Below are 19,201 nucleotides of genomic sequence, written 5' to 3'. Positions count from 1 at the left end.
TGGATAAAGAATAAGTTAATTCTAGGAATAAATGAGAATGACACGCGAACCTTATCTTATGATGGACATAGGTGAGCACAAACCTGGTTTAGGGAGATGAAGTTGACAAATGATCTAATTTTTAGAATAAATTGAAAAAGGAAAACTTAGTTAAGGAAATTTGGATCTAATCCATATATTTATTTATTTCTTGGAAGTATGTAACTATAGCTATTTTTTTCGAAATCTATGATAAAACCAAAACAGTTTCTATCACTCTCATCAAAAATCCATTAATACATTATTGTACATGGTAGCTGTCAGACTCATTTTCAAATAGAGAAACAATGCGAATTTATTTAATACAGTGAATTTTACCTAATTTCTGTGAATAACACCAATTTTTGTTTCTATATGTACTTATTTTTTTTTAATAATGAATTAACTAGAAGGACAAATGAAATAAATAATAAAACACAAAGCAAATTTCATTCACTGCGAAAACGAAACTACGTCAAATCATCCTGTAACTCGGTTGGCTGACAGCTCTGAGGCTCCCTCTTTGTATTACTAACGTATGCAAATTGCTGGCCTGTTTTTCTGTGGAAATGCACAATAAATTTCTTTAGTGTTCTTATTTTCATCCTTGTTGGTAGCAGGTGTGTCTGGTATGTTTAAGTGTGATAATAGTACATTATGCAACGAGCCTATAATGGTAGTAATTAAGACGCGAGTATGTTTATGAAACGAGCGCAAGCCAGTTTCATAATTTTCATACGAGCGTCTCAATAACCATTATAGGCAAGTTTCATACGACTTTTTATGCTCGACCATATTTCTAACTTGAAATTATTCATAAGTATTCATGTTATGGTTATGTAAGTGAGGAACGGAACTGACCTGAATTGTGAGATGTGCGCAGACGCGAAAGTATTGATTTTTTCCGAATGGAAATTGATTTAGAATAGAAAAACGAGATGACAAATTGAATTTACTTGAATATTATTTACAATTAACGCTAATTATTATAGTAACAGAACATAACCTTCTGCGACAGTATTGGATTTCCAGCCTCCGTGACTTTTCGCTAATTGTCTTTCGATTGCATATCCGAGAATAATCGATACTTGCGCTTTTATAATGCTACAATGGTGATTTCCCATTGGCTGAACAACTGAACTATAATGAATAGGTGTACTTTAATGAGGTGCATTAAAGGGCTACTACCAGGTGTATAATTACTACATTTCGGCATGGTCGAGCATAAAAACCATTAATACATTATTGTACATAGTCCCTGTTGGACTCATTTTCAAATAGAGAAACAATCCGAATTCTTTTAATAAAGCGAATTTTACCTCATTTCTGTGAATAACACCAATTTTTTTTTTCTGTATGTACTTATTTTTTTAATAATGAATTAATTAGAACGACAAACGAAATAAATAATAAAACATCAAGCAGATTTCATTGAATGCGAAAACGAAACTACGTCAAATCATTCTGTAACTCATGTGGCTGAAAGCTCTGAGGCTCCTTATTTTTATTACTAACGTATGCAAATTACGGGCCTGTTTTTATGTGGAAATGTGCGAAAAACTTCTTTAGTTTTGTATTTTCATCATTGATGTTAGCAGGTGTGTCTAGTGTGTTTAAGTGTGATAAAGAAAAATGCAGAAACCTGGTGTTTCGTTAGTAGATAGATTGCATCAATTTAAACAAAAAGGCTTTATTGCGCGACCGTCAATTGTAATGTGAATTCCTCTGGAGTATAAACAGAAAGATGCGCTTAATAAACATTGTTTCTCAGAGTAGCACATGGAATGAATAAGAGTTCGTCTGTCCAGTTAAATGGACCTCTAAGTGCGACATTGGAATAACTACAGTCCGGGTCAACTTACTTAATACCCTAAGGGTGAAACCTAACCTTTTTTCCCCATTACTACATAAGTTAGTGGATTATGGCCATTTTCTAGTTCGCAGGTTGAATTTTCTTTTGCCAACTTCGTTTCGAATTTCGGTACTGAGAACTACTACAACTGGTAGTGATTTTATAACTGTTATGTTGGCAGCAGTGACACAAGTTGTCAGTAGTTTAAATTCTAGAAAATTCAAGTTGTTCTAGATTTCCGAGCCCATTACTGGAAGCTAGTGAAATCTGAAATACTAATAAATAATTAATATCAAGTATTAATATTAATACATAATAGTTATTGTAAGTGTCGCTGTGTATTGTGGTTACAATTTCAAGATTAGAGTCAGGTAGGCTAAGTGTAAATAAATATAACATATTTCGTGTGATACACACCCTTGAGTAATCGATAGAAATATCATTTCAGATTTTAATTAATTTCTTTCGTGTTTAGACTTTTATTACAATAATGGAGTAAATATTCTAAAGCATACGTTTCAAAGTGGCATTCGTTTTCCGAATTCATACTAATCATTTCACGTGATCAAACAAAATACATTTTTAGGTTAGGTCTCGTGATGCGTAAACTGTTTAATCAAAGCAATGAATTTCATGTTGTCAGACAAAATACATTTAAATATTAGATCATACATTAATCCACTAACTACTAACATTCGGTAATGTGCGAGAGGTCCAGAAGAAAAATATACTCTTTCACAAATTATTGAAAATTTCAGAAAACACCTCCCCAACATAAAGATGAGATGCAGTATATAAGCAAGATTATGTTGTTGCTGTTGCTGTTGTTGTTATAGTACAAGGCACTGTGTGATTTTATCCTCTTTTAGTGATATCTAGTATTAGTTGGCAACACTGAAGAGACGGCCGAATTAGTTTTTTAGGAATTACTCTTAAGTGATCCTCAGCATACTTAACGTTTAGTGTAAGTCACCATGACAGTAACTCTGCAGTTTAATGAACAATCTGCACGCACACATTTTCACAGATTACATATAGCGTAGTCTCAATATTTTGTGATTTTACGTATTTAATTATCTCAAACCTAGTCAATATAATACTTACAGCATATATTGGTTGATAGAATTAAAAACACAGAATACCACATTTATAATATTAGATCAACAATTTTTGAAAAAAAAAAAAAAAACATTTTAAAGGCCCCTTACTTATGACTCAACTAAATGAAGGAAGATGAGAAAAATACTAAAACAAGTTGAAATTTTTAGAACAAAAATTTCGTCAGAGTAATGAACAATGGAAGAAATTAACTTGTGCATTAATACTCATTCAGTCTTCCACGCCTTTTTGAAGTTCAGTTGCTTCAATTACAGGCTTTTCCCTTTTAGTTTTCTAGAATCTAATTTGATATTATTTTACACAATCTTTCTGTTGCTTTATTGCAGGAGTTTGAGCAAGAAGACAGGATTATAAATGGTCGTCCCCATTTAAGAGTCACTGTATACTGAGGAGTGAAGGAGGATGAAAGAGCAACTTTTAAGAAGTCTTTATGATTTTTGACCAGCAGTAAACCACTAGTTTAATCATATATCAACACATTACTAACTAATAGTGACCTCCACTCTATAGGACTAGTGGGTTGTGAATTAAAATAAAAATGGACGTGGTAAAAATTACACTGAACAACAAATATTTATTTTTTCTCTTGGTCCGAAATAAAAATAGGTGAATATTACTAATATGTGTGCCCTAAATCTGAATTTAAAATCCAAATTGCCCCATCACGTACTATTTTCCGGTAAAAGTAAATTGAATTTTTTATCAAAAGACCTTTTTTTTTTTTAATTTTTCACTGCTACTGATAAAATTACAACACACTAGAGATTCAAAATGCCTCATAATACTTGAAGAATGTGTACTAGATACAAAAATATTACATAGTTCAAACACACAAAAATAACAATATTTCATGCATATGAGAAAAATCTCGGAATATGGAATTACATTTAAAAGAATTTTCTGGGTGACTTCTGTTTATAACTGGACTGTCTTTTACAAGGAACCTACAATAGTCTGCAAGCATACTGGATGATGATCTTCCTTTATATCGCCTTTCCATTCCAGATATTTCCTCATGAAATATTTTCCCATCCTCATCGCTTGCTGCTCCAAGGTTAGGAGTAAAGAAATCCAAATGAGAATGTAAAAAGTGTATCTTGAGACACATATTACATCGCATTTTCTCATACGCACATAATATGGTTTCCACAACAAGTTCCATGTAGTTTTCGGCCCTAGAATTTCAAAGGAAATTTGAGCAAACATCTTTGAAAGCGCGCCATGTCATTTTTCATGTAACAGAAAGTTTTTCCTCAAACAAAGAGTCAGCCATAACTTTGTGAATTTGTGGACCGATGAAAATGCCCTCTTTTAATGTGCCTTCACTCGAAATGGTAAACATTTCTTTTAAATACTGAAAACTACACAGCCTTGTATGTTCATTGCTTAGACCTCACTCTGAAGTGTTATGAAATTTACTGAATCGAAGGAACCAATATCTGTTTATTTATTACAAGTACAAAAGAACATACCAACAACCATAAGAAACCGGAAATAGGTTGTAAACTCATAAAATGAATTAGCTTTCGTTTTGGTTTACAACCTCCAACCCGGTCCTGCGGGAGCGCTTACCGAAAAGTGAAATCATAGTATGTCTTAAAAACCTTATGTGATACGAAGAAAAGAAATGCATTTTCGGATTCAGCACACACCTAACCATAAGGGACACATGGCTTTAAGTCGGAGCTAAATTCTTGTTGTTCAGTGTTATTACTGCTATTGCAAGTTATCTTGAACTTTCTGAGCGGGGACAGAGGGGCAGAGGGAAGGAAGCGCATTACGTGATTGCAGCCAACTAAGTTGTTTGCGCATGCTCCGCATCATAATCTCTTGTAAAGAAACATAGAACTATTTCCTTCACTGCGTACCAATAGTGTTAACATGGAGCACAACCACAGGGCAGTAATTATGGTGAAATCACACCACTACGGAGAAAAAGTAACGCTGTTATCCACAGAGGAGAAAGAGAAATAATCACAAATATAATGTTGCGATGAGGAAAAATTAAACAAGTGTTTGCTGGAACCTCTTGATAAGGAATATGAGAGAGCAGCTAAATACTCTGGCAAAAGTATTAGTTTCGTGAAGAGAATTAAGAATAATATTGAATTACAACTGAATGAACCTCACACTATTCCGGCAAAGAATAGGTATGTAATGATATTAAATTATTGCTATAATAGTTATGTACAATAGTGTGTGTACTGTGAGCGACATAATGAATTACTGTTGTAAGTTATTATTTTGTTATAGCTCAGCAAAACATACTACTTCATTTCAGAATTAGGACTTGCGGTAAAGTGAACAACTTCGATCAACATGTCATTCGGGATACAATCGAAGAATTCCATCTTGTTTAGAAAATAGTACCTACGTTTAAGAAGATAATTCCGAATGGATGATGCCATTGACAAAATAATAATTAATTTTGGACCAAGCGATGAAGACGTTGATGATGATGATGATGATGATGATGATGATGATGATGGCAGCAATGATAGGAATATGAATTGTATATAATTGTAAATTAATATAAATTCAAATAATAAGCCTGTAAAATATTGTTATAAGAATATGTACATATCAGCTGTAGGTGTAAGTCATGTAGGCCTTTATAATGTATAGAAAAAAAAATGTTATGTTTTATTTAACGACGCTCGCAACTGCAGAGGTTATATCAGCGTCGCCGGATGTGCCGGAATTTTGTCCCGCAGGAGTTCTTTTACATGCCAGTAAATCTACTGACATGAGCCTGTCGCATTTAAGCACACTTAAATGCCATCGACCTGGCCCGGGATCCAACCCGCAACCTTGGGCATAGAAGGCCAGCGCTATACCAACTTGCCAATCAGGTCGACAATGTATAGAAATGGCTTTAGTAACTCCGCCATTGCTGGTCCCCAGCACGGATGAGAGGAGGAGTGTACACACGATTATATTTAAATACTTACTCATTTCAGATTAATTAAAACCTGCTACGGAACCATGTTCAGTTCTTTCACAGTAGAGAGCCGTAAAGTGAAAGAACCAACGTTTTCTGAAAAGAGTCACGTTACCCGAGGGAGGGGCATCCTTGCCGTGCCGTTACGTTGATGAGTACATGCCGTATCGAGCAGTTCGAAAGACAGACTTAGGGGATGTAAGGTTCAAGATAACTTGCAATAACAGTAGTCGTGATGAAAACATCAAAATGGATATATGATTTAGTGAATGTTCACCAACAATACGCACGACAAAAATTGGGCAGAAAATATTCCCGAAAGACAGCAGAATGAAGAAATTGAAAGGATGAGGGTAGTAAAAGTACTCCCTGGTCACCTGCCTGTAGTAGCCAAATAGCCAATAAATACCAGAGAGAGAACGAGCAATAACTCACTTCATTAAATTCTCTCACCTCAGCTTCACTCTTAATGATGGGAAAGTCATATGCCACAGCAGTTTCCTCAAATGTCATCTCTGCTGCGAGATCACGCCCATGGTCAACATATTCCGTCTTTATTCCAGTGACATGCTGATCAAATAAATTTCTTCCCTGCAAAACACAAAAAATTATAATTATGTAGCTATGAAGCTATAGATGTCCCTGTATTTCAGTTAAAATATCTGGTAAGCTTAAATTATATTTAACATTGTAACTTTATACAATCGTGTAGTAATAGTAAACAGGCACGAGACAGTAGACAAGGGACGAGAGAAATGGCCTTACATCTGGTGAAGAATATGCCTCTTCTTTAACTGTGTCATCACATGGCTGTACTGCCAAAGGGTCGACCTCGGGTTCTGTCTTGATAGCATCCATTTCGACTGAAAGAGTGTCAGAAAATTACATGGTAATTATCTATAAGTATTGCTTTTGGTTTACTATTACATTTATATTTTAAAACCTTCTGATTATTATTCGTAATGTAGAAACACTTAGAAAAAATTAAGCGGAAAACAATCGTAGTTTACATTTATTATATTTACGTACTAACGGATATCGGCCGATTGGAAGTGGCGGTCAACCATTTTGTGTTAGTTGTTTATAACAGAAAAAGAACAGTTTGACTCTGGTGCAAGCGCTGACCTTTCATGCAGTGCCGGCGTGATTCATAAGTGAATTTATTTTCGCGTTGACATTCCACATCAAATCAAGCAGTTCCCTTCATCCTCTGGTTACACATTTTGCATATACTAAGGTTAGGTTTGCTTATTTAGTTTTTAGTAACCAAATCCGCGCAAGATCCTGTCGCGAACAGCACGTGTATAAATCGATGTTTGATCACGTCACAATAATTCGATATTCGATTGTTTACTTTTTGTCTCTGTCACTTTGAGATCAGTTCTAGTGATGGAAGGAACGTGTAGTTCTACCACAGTCTAGTATATATAGTCACGAAGCTCGAGTTGTAAGGATCCTAGGAACAATAGACTGTGCCGGTACTATTTCGCATTGTCTGTAATGAGGCGATATTAGCGATCCTAGTGGTTAGCAACTATCTGTGGATGCATATTTACTACGTATTGAGCTTCGTGACTGTATATACTAGGCTGTGGTACCACGTCCCGCAATGGTTGTATGTGTGCAGGTTGTATTTACGGATGTCGGATATTTAGCTGATTTGATATATTCAAGAGGGCATATCCAGATAATCGTTAATGCATACATTGTTTTTCATGGAAGTGAGAGAAATGTATCTACGTCTTCATTAATGAGGTAAGTGATCGTAGTTATTTACTGCCCTGTTTCGTCGTTGACATAAGTTTGGCTAGATTATATATTATATTAGCTTAGGAATGTTAAGTTGATCGTTATTGTAAATTTAAATGTATAGTCCCGTCGCTCTTATTTCCGGCAGCCAATCACGTTGCAGGTCGGCTACATTTAAACGTGTGATGATATAATGAATTTCCTGTGGCTCGATAAATACTTAATATAATCGCCCGCCATTTTGGCTCTTTCGTTGGAATTCGCAGAAATCATACGAGGACGTTATTTGCCGCTCAATTATTTGCTCAATTACAGTGCGTTTGATTTATTATCATAGGGGCTACGACATGATAATGTTTAACGGTGAAGCAAATAGATTCCTCATCTGGTAGCTCGGGAACGAAAGAACGAAAATTGCGAACGATACTACCTACCTAGACTTTATAGAGCCTTCATAGAGACATAAGCAAAGGGGAGGAGTCACACCGGAAATAACAGCGACACGTCTATAACTTTGAAGTTGTCTATAAAGTGTTTTATTTTTGCTATTTTTCTTTAATTTACTTACGAAAGTTGGGAGTTTTTATATACTTTCTTTTTAAGTTATTTCAAATTTTAATGTTTTCCGCTCATTTTTCTTAGTGGTTTTATTTTTGGGCCAAAATCGAAGATTTTTTTGGAATTACTTTTCCCGAAAAGACAGAACCAGTACTTATAGATATTTACCAGTTACATATTTGAGACGTTAATATAGCTACATGAGTGTCATATTTAACTTCAATAAGAGACTATGCGAAATGCAAGAATCCATTACAGTTCATATAACTAGGCGTAGATTAACTATGAGCTGTAATCATAATTGTGAAATGCAATAATCGGCTGCAAACTGTGAATATTTAACCCGCCATTGTTGTTTCCACAGTGACAAACACACGCATATCATTGTGAACTTAAAATGGATAAGAATTAACCATTCGGAACAAGACAGAACCTGCCAGTATCATTTTGTTTCACCCACCTTGCCAATGCAGGAGCAACATTTGAATATGTGTACATATAAATTACACACAGTACAGTATGAGTATCTTCTGGCTTGCTTAAGAGTGCCACATAATGATCATTCCCAATAGTTATTGTAAATGCTTCACATCAATATCATACACACCTGTGGTAATGAAGTCGAATCCTCTACTTTAGCTCTTCAGTCTATGTGAAAACGAAGCAACAATATCTGAATACTGTATACGTTTAAAGTGCACCTTCTTAAATGCAATAGAATAAAATTAATTATTTCAAAGGTATGGAGATGCTCTAATAGTGCGAAAAAAAAATCATTTAAAGTAATATGAACGAACTTGCATCAAGAAGACTGTGGAACTCCTTCCTTCAACCCTAGATCATATATACTAACAGACAGCTCTTTTATATAGGCTTTAGGGTTTGCAGTCGAGGCCGGCTTGATGTAGTTCAATAATCGTCAACAGATGGCACAACGACCAACACCATCACGAGACACGAACTCTGAACCGGTCTGGTCGGTCTAAATCGATTATTTCCTGCTTACGAGATTATCTCGTATGTACTGTTGACAACTGATGACCATGGATAAATATTATTGGCCTATATGACCTCGGCAAGTTCGGAACGAGGGAGCTAAATATAGTTGTCACGTGGGCGAAGCGAAGAGATAAGATAAAGTACGCCTTTGTATTGAATAGAATGCAATACAATCTCTCGGCGCAAAGCCAATGTACCTATATAGAATATAGAATATGTAGACCATGTTATAAAGTTATCGGTCGGCTAAATTATGATTCGTTATCTCTTCTGTTTTTATATATTTGTCGTGAATATTATTTATATTATCAACTGAGTGTATAACATAATTTATCCGTTAATTGATATTTTACTAAGATAAATCCAAAGAATAATGGGAAATAAGGGACCAAACACTGAAAAATAAATAAAATAAGAGAATTTGACGTTCATAATTATAATGTTGTCGGAGTTTCGTTATACTTTACTTTGAATTATTTTAACTTGCACCACAAAAACGTATGAAAATTAATGTTAACATTACCTATTTAGTTATGATAGTAGTATATTGGAAAATTTGTGCATATAGCCTGATTACAATATATAAGTAATACTATCCTAACCTAAGCAATAGTAGTCTTGTTTATTTCATACATGTTCGTATAATTATACAAAAACAAGAATAATCTAGTTCGCAGCCTGTGATGTCTCGTTTACAGTATTATATAATATACATATTACGATATTTACTAGGTACTTTAACAATATATAGTTAATAATATAAAATATACAGGCCTAATCCATTACCAAGAAATACCCCTTCCCTCACATTTTCAATACTGTTTACCTCAAAAGGCCTTCAAATCTTAAAAACTATTAGACACTGGATTAAAATAGTCATGTTGATGTAGGCCTACAACATTACATTTTTTTGTTACTACTCCTGATCCCATTTTAACAGTTTCAGGTTTTGTAATTTGTAACAATACTAACAATACTGATGGGTCATTCCATAGTGACACACATAACATTTTCGAAGTAACTATGATCTTCACAGGATATTTAATTAAATACTTAAGAGTTTATGAAAGAGACATCACTGTCTTTTAACGTAAGCATTCCAAAATATAAACAGAAAATCTTAATGAAAAGGAATAATTAATCGTGTAAAAAATATGAAATATTATATGGTGTGACGAACATTTTCTTGCCACTTAATTTATTACCAAAATGGAAAATATTCATATTATTGTTCCAAATGACATAAATAGTTGTTTTCCAAAGAATTAAGACACTTGTGTAGTACATGTAACTGCTGACATACTTTAATCAAAATAACAGTGCCATTAACAAATAAAATATTACGAATTATATTGTGACACACGAACATTTCTGCCAAGTTGATTACTATTTTTTTCAGATGCATATCGAGATTTATACACAGTGCCTACAGTTCTTATTATACAAAGCAACACTTGATTACACTAAAATACACATTCAGATTTAAAATGTTCTTGGTTATTTACAACCATATGTGGTGATATCTCCTGTGTAATATCATGTGCTGAATATACCAATATAGGCTATCTATTTTTCCTCCCATTTGTAGTACTTTCCTTTCTTGAACATCACGGAAACTTTAAATTCATCACCACAAGCTTTTGTAACTTCCTCTGCTTATCTGACGTCTTTTTTTTAAATTGATTATTTAACGATATTGTATCAACTACTAGGTTATTTAGCCTCGATGGGATTGGTGATAGTGAAATGATATTTGGCGAGATGAGGTTGAGGATTCGCCATAGATTACATGACATTCGCCTTACAATTGGGGAAAACCTCGGAAAAAACCTCAACCAGGTAACTTGTCCCAATCAGGATTTGAACCCGGGCCCACTCATTTCACGGTCAGATGTGCCTACCATTACTCCACAGCAGTGGACCGAACATGGGTTATGTACATTAATTCTTTTGACTTTCAGTTAGCTTTCTTAAGAATACGCATAAAGAAATGTAGTGTTTTCAGGCTATCCTTGTAATATTAGTGACTTATTTCAACCAGTTTGTTACTAAAATATATACAGTACCTAAGTGTTTACTTGTGGCACTGGTGATCCATTTAATTGGTATATGAGACGAATTTAATTTTGTGTTTTACAGAAGGATACATATTGATTTACTTTTGCTCACATTGATTTTAATTTTATTTGTTGTAGTCCAGTTTTCAATAACGTCAAGCTAGTTTTGCAAGGCGGTGATACAAGATTTATCACTAATTTTTTCTATATATATTATACAGTCATCCACGAATAACCTTGCCTGAGAAGTGGCATTTCTATTCAAATCCTACAATAATTTTCAGTAAATATTTTGCACCGAGAAGCTATTATACATTTAATTTTACTTCTGAGACCAGTGAAATATATGCCAATTTTATTAGAAAGGTGCATGTATAATTATCCAATAGCATGATGTTATCTGCAACAAAAACTAAAGGGCATGAAAGAAAAGAAGAAAACATTAATGCTGTGGTTCTTAGAGTTCCATTAGAGTTACACGTTCATTGTCCACTGAAAGTTGTATTTCTCTATTGAAGTGTAAAAGAGAAACTCTCATAAATTATGTCAGAAACAAAGAGAAAGGCACCACCCAAATATGTGGGATAATTAATTTAATAACGTTATTACCGGGACTTGAAAAAAGCAATCATATGTAATGGGTGGGGAAAAAAATACTTTTTAATCGCGCTTCTATAGTTCGACAATGCAGACTATTCAGAGTTTTGCCTGACAGGTGAGCTACCATAAATTCCTTGAAGTCCTAGTTATTATTGAAGCCAAATGTGTGTCTATTGTCAAGAGTCCATTTTATTTATACTTGTTAAGACATCATTCATAGACTAGTTACCACTTTCAGTTTTGATACTACATACATTGAAATTAATCTATTATTATTCGTCCTATTTATACATTTATATTGAATGATTCGGTCTACCTTCATAACACATCTCATCAACAATACTCGATAAAGTTGAATTAGCTTCCATGCTGCGTTGTATTTATTTTGTCATGTTCCTATAGCAGGAATATTAAATAGGAATTCCTTAAAACAGATTTATATTCACTCCTATGCCTTTATATAGAATACCAGTACATATACTGTATTTCTTAAGATTTGGTTACTTTATAAACAGTATGTTAGTGCAAGAACTCTTTTTTTCATATTTAATAATTCTGGCATGTGTCATTAAATATGCTTGAGACCTCTGTCTCTCTGAATTACTCTTTACTAACTGGAAACATATTCCAAATTTATATTTTAAAAAAGTATTAAAATATCCTCACAATTTAGAGCATAACAATTCCCGAAATAATCATCCTACATTAAATTATTAAGATAAAAATGATTCAATCTATCGCTTGTAACAATACCTTTATGGTCCTAATAAATTAAGAAATAATTTACATCCAACAGATTTATTTTAAAATGGCCTGCAGTTATTATTTTGAATTTTATTGTACCTTAATAAATTGAGTTAAGGTACAATAAAATTTCATCAAGTTTCAAACAAAGTAATTCCATCTTTCCAACAGGGGGACAATAAATACTTAAAGTAATGCTAAACTCGAAAAACTTATTGATGCAACTTAATTTCATATTCTATACCACTAGCACCAAAAAAAAAAAAGTATCTTATTGTTCATACTGATTCAAGATGAATAGTTTCTTAGTGTTTGTCCATTCCACTTTTTTTATTGTCCTTCCCATTTCTATTTCTCTCATTTTTAGTAGGTACTTCACATGTAATATATGTTTTATTTTAATACATATAATGACCATGAAGATAAAATGGATTTGAGGGAGGTGGGGTATGATGATAGAGACTGGATTAATCTTGCACAGGATAGGGACCGATGGTGGGCTTATGTGAGGGCGGCAATGAACCTTCGGGTTCCTTAAAAGCCATTTGTAAGTAAGTAAGTAATGACCATGAAGATATTTGGATATGTCTTACAAAATTCTTGCTGAAGACCATTGTGGTAATATTCTGCCGCATCTGTAGTTTGTACATTTCGAAATTTTCGTGCTTCAGCCCAGAATTCAGGCGGGGGGAGGGGAGGTTGATGTGCCAATGTAGTTTTCCAGAATATAATAATATTCAAAACATTCTCTAATAGGAGGGGCCTCTGATATTAGCTCTGCAAAAAATCTGATACCGGTACTTCTGTTGCTGGTAAATAAGAAAGAACGAAATATAAAAATTTTTAACCACTTTCGAATTTCAGGTGCTTTGTGTCTCAGCTGCTGGTTTGATATACTGTTTGTTTCCTTTAATTTTCCAGAGCAAAAACTGTCCTAAGCGAAATTTACACTCTGTAATTTTAACACTGGGAACATTTATTTTGGCAGCATTGTGTGATGCTATTTCATAATATAACAAGAGCTTTGAAATGATTAACTGCTAACTACTTACCTGGGTGAAGCGGTTCCTGTGATTTCTGAAGTGAAAACCGTTCAATTTATAAGGAATTTTTTTGTGGAGATGCAGTTGATTGTATATGCAAGGTGTAAAAGTGCCTAAACTAACTGACCCCAGTGCTGTCATGGAGGCCACATGAGGCCATATATCGTATGGAACCTACAATTTTTTTTAATTAATCGTATGGGGAAATGAAAATTTTGTCTGTAAGGAGCCATACGGCATATGGTGCCTAAGTTTTGTACGTGGAGATCTATACAGATCTTAGATCATCTCTTCCTGTTCCTACTGTACCTATTTTGTTTGATGTTCATAAACAAAAATTATCCACCTCTTCAGCACTGGAATCCAGAATTATATAAAATAATGGTTGAAAAACAAGAAGTGCTGCAAATATACACTCCAAGATTCATCGAGACAAGTGTGCATCTATGGTGGTGCTACATGGTGTATTCTTTAAATCAAACTTGTACAATTAAATTGTAAAGCAAAACAATTTATTTACTTCTTCTTTAATATTAAAAAAAAATAATTAAATGGCAATTGGAGAGATAGAGAGAGGAGAGTAAAATATATTTCAAGGGAGAAAACAAGGGGTGGGGTGTATGGCCAAGAAAAAAATTACCATGACAGCACTGACCAAACCTAACCTGTTTACAGACTCGTGTATGCAAGGTGAATAAGCGGAGTATGAAGGAAACTACCTCAGCGCTAGTTTAACTCTTATAGATGAACTATATAAAGAATTTCAAGTGTCAATATTGTCTCAAAGGTTTCTGTGTAACAAACTTCATTTAGCAATGTCCATCTGCGATTATGTTAACTGCAGAAGAAGGAAGAAATATTGTCGTCATATGAAGTTACTCAAATTTCCAATTAAGGACAAGGAAAGGCTACAAAAATTATTTTTGATTTCACCCTTATAAATTGAACTATTTTCACTTCAGAAATCACCGTAACTACCTCAGCACTAGTTTCAGTAATTTAAGGACCAGTATAAAGTAAATTTGATTAAAGTTAGAAAGAAATTCGTAAGGGAGGCGGTCAGGAGGGATTGAGGTTGTCTACTAATTCGTTACAAACAACTATTATAGGCTATTTCATTTGACTAACGATGATTTGTAGAGAGCAAAATACCTACAGTAGGGTAAAGAATCTAAATCAGTACGTTTATGAGAACGGATATAAAAGTGTCAGGAAAATAACAGAATTACCGTATATTGCAATTAACTCTGCATTGGCAGAGAAACCGCACAGGGTATCTTAAATCTGTTGAAAATTAGAAAATTGTGTAAAAAAAATGCATTCAGAGCGAATTTTCCAGCCTGATAATATCTCGCCCACGTTATGGACATAATTCAATACCGTAAGACTGATATGAAACGAATACTTGAACAATTTGTTAAACAAAGACGATGTTCAGTAGTTATTTAACAACATACAGAGCAAATAAAAACACAAACGCATATTCTAGCAATAGTTCAGATGAAAAGAAAATGATTAGTACGACCGCTTATTTGTAAAAAGAACACTGCCAGCTGTGTAGCCTACATGAAGCAATATATCAGGTCTACGTTATGAACACGTTGAATTTAATGTGGACGAGAAATGTACAGTTATTATTTATCTGCTTCAATATCGCATCATATAATACACCTGTAAAATGAAAACGTGTAGGGGGAGGGAGTTGTAATTCTTCCCCTTTCGGATAAATTTCAGAAGAGGGATACCTGCTTTTCCTTCATATTCAAAAATTGTAATCTTGGTCACACAAAATAAATTAGTGCCTTTTCGTGAGCATCATGATGTGCATTCAACAAACGCAGACAAATCTGCTCTTTTTAGTATTTTGTGATAGTTGTTGCTAGGGAGGTATTGTATACTGAAAATTAAAAACAATTAGATATCGTACATCAAATGATGACAGATTATATATTGAACGCAAACAACATTATATCAGCCATGTACCAAAATGTCATCTATGTGTGTTGATGAATTTGGGTAAAACAAGCTTCTGTATGCTACAATTTAGCGACACATCAAAGTCTTATTGTAACATAACCTCACTTTACAATGAGAAAGAAATTTGGAGGTGGCATCACGTAAAAAAGTCTTCCCACAGTCGTATTACTCTATGTACTTTTCAGGTACTCTGCCATCTAGTGTTTGTTATTGCAAGCTCATTTCTCGACACTAGCGACGCATAGCGTCCGTTATTTTCCAGTTGCGTCCAAATTTAACATAAGCTTGAGCGATCTGTTTTATATATGATCTAGGCTTCAACGTATACAGTAGAGATCGGATAAACTGTTCTTTTTAAGGAACACTTTCGACTGTAACTGTTTCATGAACGAAACTGTTCCAAAATAACAGTTTCATTAGAATATGTTTACAACATCAGTGCCAACTGTTTCAACCACTCATGTGCTTCGGGAACATGTTTGAAAGCCCTTGAATCGCCTTTAAATCAGCTGTTCAGTGTATTATGACGACGAAAGTCATTTTTCGTAGGTTACTGTTAAGGGTAGAGTAAATAACTACAATCAAAATGAATCGATTTTAGCAAAAATTCTGATATAACCCTAGAAGAATTTAATAACGATGACATTAGCCGATGATATTTTTCGCGGTATATTAATAATTAACACTGTTAGGGCACCATTAACAAATTCTCCATCAATGGACAGCTAATAATTAGGAGATTTATTCGGGAATTTGATTCGTACAATTAAATTTCGCGATCCTAGATAGGCTACTGTTGCACGAACACCGTGTGTAACATGGTTAATATTATATCTACTTTCGATTGGAGGTCAATGATAGCGCAACACGTGGCCTTTGCAGACAGCAAAAAAGAGGAAAACTGTTTAGGAATTGAACTGTTTATCTGTGAAACAATTTCAAATAAACTGTTCCAGCTATTTTTACCCATCTCTAGTATACAGTCAGTCCACAGCACGCCTTTACTTGCCAAAATAAATGTTCAAAGTTTCTATGTTCCTGAATTTAACAACCTTCTTCTACGAAAACAAATTGTACATTTGATTTGCTGTGCACATATAATGGACACACTGTAGCTTTGTGGCTAATTTTGAAGTAACATCAGTTAATAGAACATCGCAATAATCAAACATAAGAGTCTGAATAAGGACTTTTATTTTTCAGAGAAAAGGGGAGGAGGTGTTTTATGAAGTGAAAAACTGACTACACTTTTTTTTTGTAATATTTGTAATCTGATTATTCCAACTTAAGTTTCCTTCCAAATAAACACCTAAATTTTTAACAGTACAGGTATAACATAGGTACAGATATATTGTTGATGACAACTGATGGTACTTGGAGACATAATAATCTTCACATCTTATACGTTTGGGTATTAGTATTTGGCAAAAAACAAGTAACCACAGGAATGTTGAAAGCATTAATACACGATTGCTTGGTGTACATTTGATAGAAATGGTTGGGAGCGTAATCAAAAGTCCGCATTCATTATTCATGAAAAAAGTTCGATTTGGTTTACACGTTATTAAGGAATTTTACGTATACAAAATTATAAAAGAAGAGTATTCGTTTTACTGTCCGTGCTCGCAATACTGATTCTTGTAAACCAGGATAAGGCACATGTGGCCCCTGTGGCCGTTATATTAGTTATAGTATGATTATTACTAAAGTTATGATGATTAGAACTGCATACTATACAATCGTTATTACCATTAATCATAACATAAACTACTAATATTTTAAGACGGTTTTAAACCTTGTATTAGTAATTCAGCCAATACAGTATTTTATTTTATTTTTTCCAGTTTGTTTTCAGTGTGTTTATTAATTTCTTCTTTATACAATTAATTAAACATAAAAAGATTTATTTTATAAATCAACTGATTACTTACTTACTTATGACTTTTAAGGACCCTGGAAGTTCATTGCCGATGTCCCATAAGCCCCCCATCAGTCCCTATCCTGAGCAAGAGTAATCCAGTCCCTACCATCATACCCCACCTCCCTCAAATCCATTTTAATATTATCCTCCCATCCACGTCTCAGCCTCCCCAAAGATCTTTTCCCCTGTGGCCTCCCAACTAACACTCCATATGTATTTCTTAATTCGCCCATACGTGCTACATGCCCTGCCCATCTCAAACATAAGGATTTAATGTTCCTAATTATGTCAGGTGAAGAATACAATGCTTGCAGTTCTGTGTTGTGTAACTTTCTCCATTTTCCTTAACTTCATCCCTCTTAGCCCTGAATATTTTTCTAAGAACCTTATTCTCAAAAACCCTTAACCTCTGTTCCTCTCTCAAAGTGAAAATCCAAGTTTCACAACCATACAGAACAACCAGTAATATAATTCTTTTATAAATTCTAATTTTCATATTTTTTGAGAGCAGACTGGATGATAAATGCTTCTCAACCGAATAATAAGCGCATTTCCCATTTTTATTCTGCGTTTAATTTCCTCCCGAGTATCATTTATATTTTTTACTGTTGCTCGAAGATATTCGTATTTTTCCACCTCTTCCAAGGATAAATTTCCAATCTTAACATTTTTATTTCGTACAATATTCTGGTCACGAGACATAATCATATACTTTGTCTTTTCGGGTTTTACTTCCAAACCTATGTGTTTACTTGCTTCAAGTAAAATTCCCATGTTTTCCCTGATAGTTTGTGGATTTTCTCCTAACATATTCACATCATCTGCATAGACAAGCGTCGACCTGGTTGGCAAGTTGGTATAGCACTGGCCTTCTATGCCCAAGGTTGCGGGTTCGATCCCGGGCCAGGTCGATGGCATTTAAGTGTGCTTAAATGTGACAGGCTCATGTCAGTAGATTTACTGGCATGTAAAAGAACTCCTGAGGGACAAAATTCCGGCACATCCGGCGACGCTGATATAACCTCTGCAGTTGCGATCGTCGTTAAATAAAACATAACATAACATAGACAAGCTGATGTAACCCGTTCAATGCCAAACCGCCTATGTTATCCTGGACTTTCTTAATGGCATATTCTAGAGCGAAGTTAAAAAGTAAAAGTGATAGTGTATCTCCTTGCTTTAGCCCGCAGTGAGTTGGAAAAGCATTCGACAGAAACTGGCCAATACGGACTCTGCTGTACGTTTCACTGAGAAATGTTTAATTTTTCTTTCATTTCATTGGTAATTTAAGCCTCATAATGAATATTTGCGTTCTGCCTCATAATTTTTACAGTACGAATCCACGCAATCTTGGAATACCTGCGAATAGAATATTGTTGCTACTTTAGTTGTTGAATGACAGCATTTGATAAGCTTTTTCACGCCATTTCCTTTCTTCGTCGATTTTGAGCTCCATTTTGAACATAGACGGAGCTAGAGAATTGTTAATATTTTATCTGTTCATTTTTATGTCAAATATAACAAGGAAAAATTTATATTAGTAACCCCTAAAGAGCATTTTTTCACAACTGACATATATACACCAATTGATTACCAAGGATGAGATCTACTGATTTAGATATC

The 19,201-nt window shown here is 34.2% G+C and overlaps 1 protein-coding gene across 1 annotated transcript in view; it reads right to left on the bottom strand.

Annotated features, from left to right (window-relative positions):
- Positions 1–19,201, bottom strand: part of LOC138691424 (zinc finger protein 665-like) — an 82,721-nt gene that overhangs the window by 10,947 nt on the left and 52,573 nt on the right. The window contains exons 6-7 of the mRNA XM_069813348.1: positions 6,696–6,793; positions 6,366–6,521 (exon numbers count right to left, since the gene is read on the bottom strand). Of these exons, the coding sequence (XP_069669449.1) occupies positions 6,366–6,521; positions 6,696–6,793 (254 nt within the window). The remainder of the gene's footprint in view (positions 1–6,365; positions 6,522–6,695; positions 6,794–19,201) is intronic.

Source organism: Periplaneta americana, chromosome 16 (assembly GCF_040183065.1).
Source record: "Periplaneta americana isolate PAMFEO1 chromosome 16, P.americana_PAMFEO1_priV1, whole genome shotgun sequence".
In the NCBI taxonomy this organism is placed as follows: Eukaryota; Metazoa; Arthropoda; class Insecta; order Blattodea; family Blattidae; genus Periplaneta; species Periplaneta americana.
This window is presented reverse-complemented; position numbering and strand designations above follow the sequence as displayed.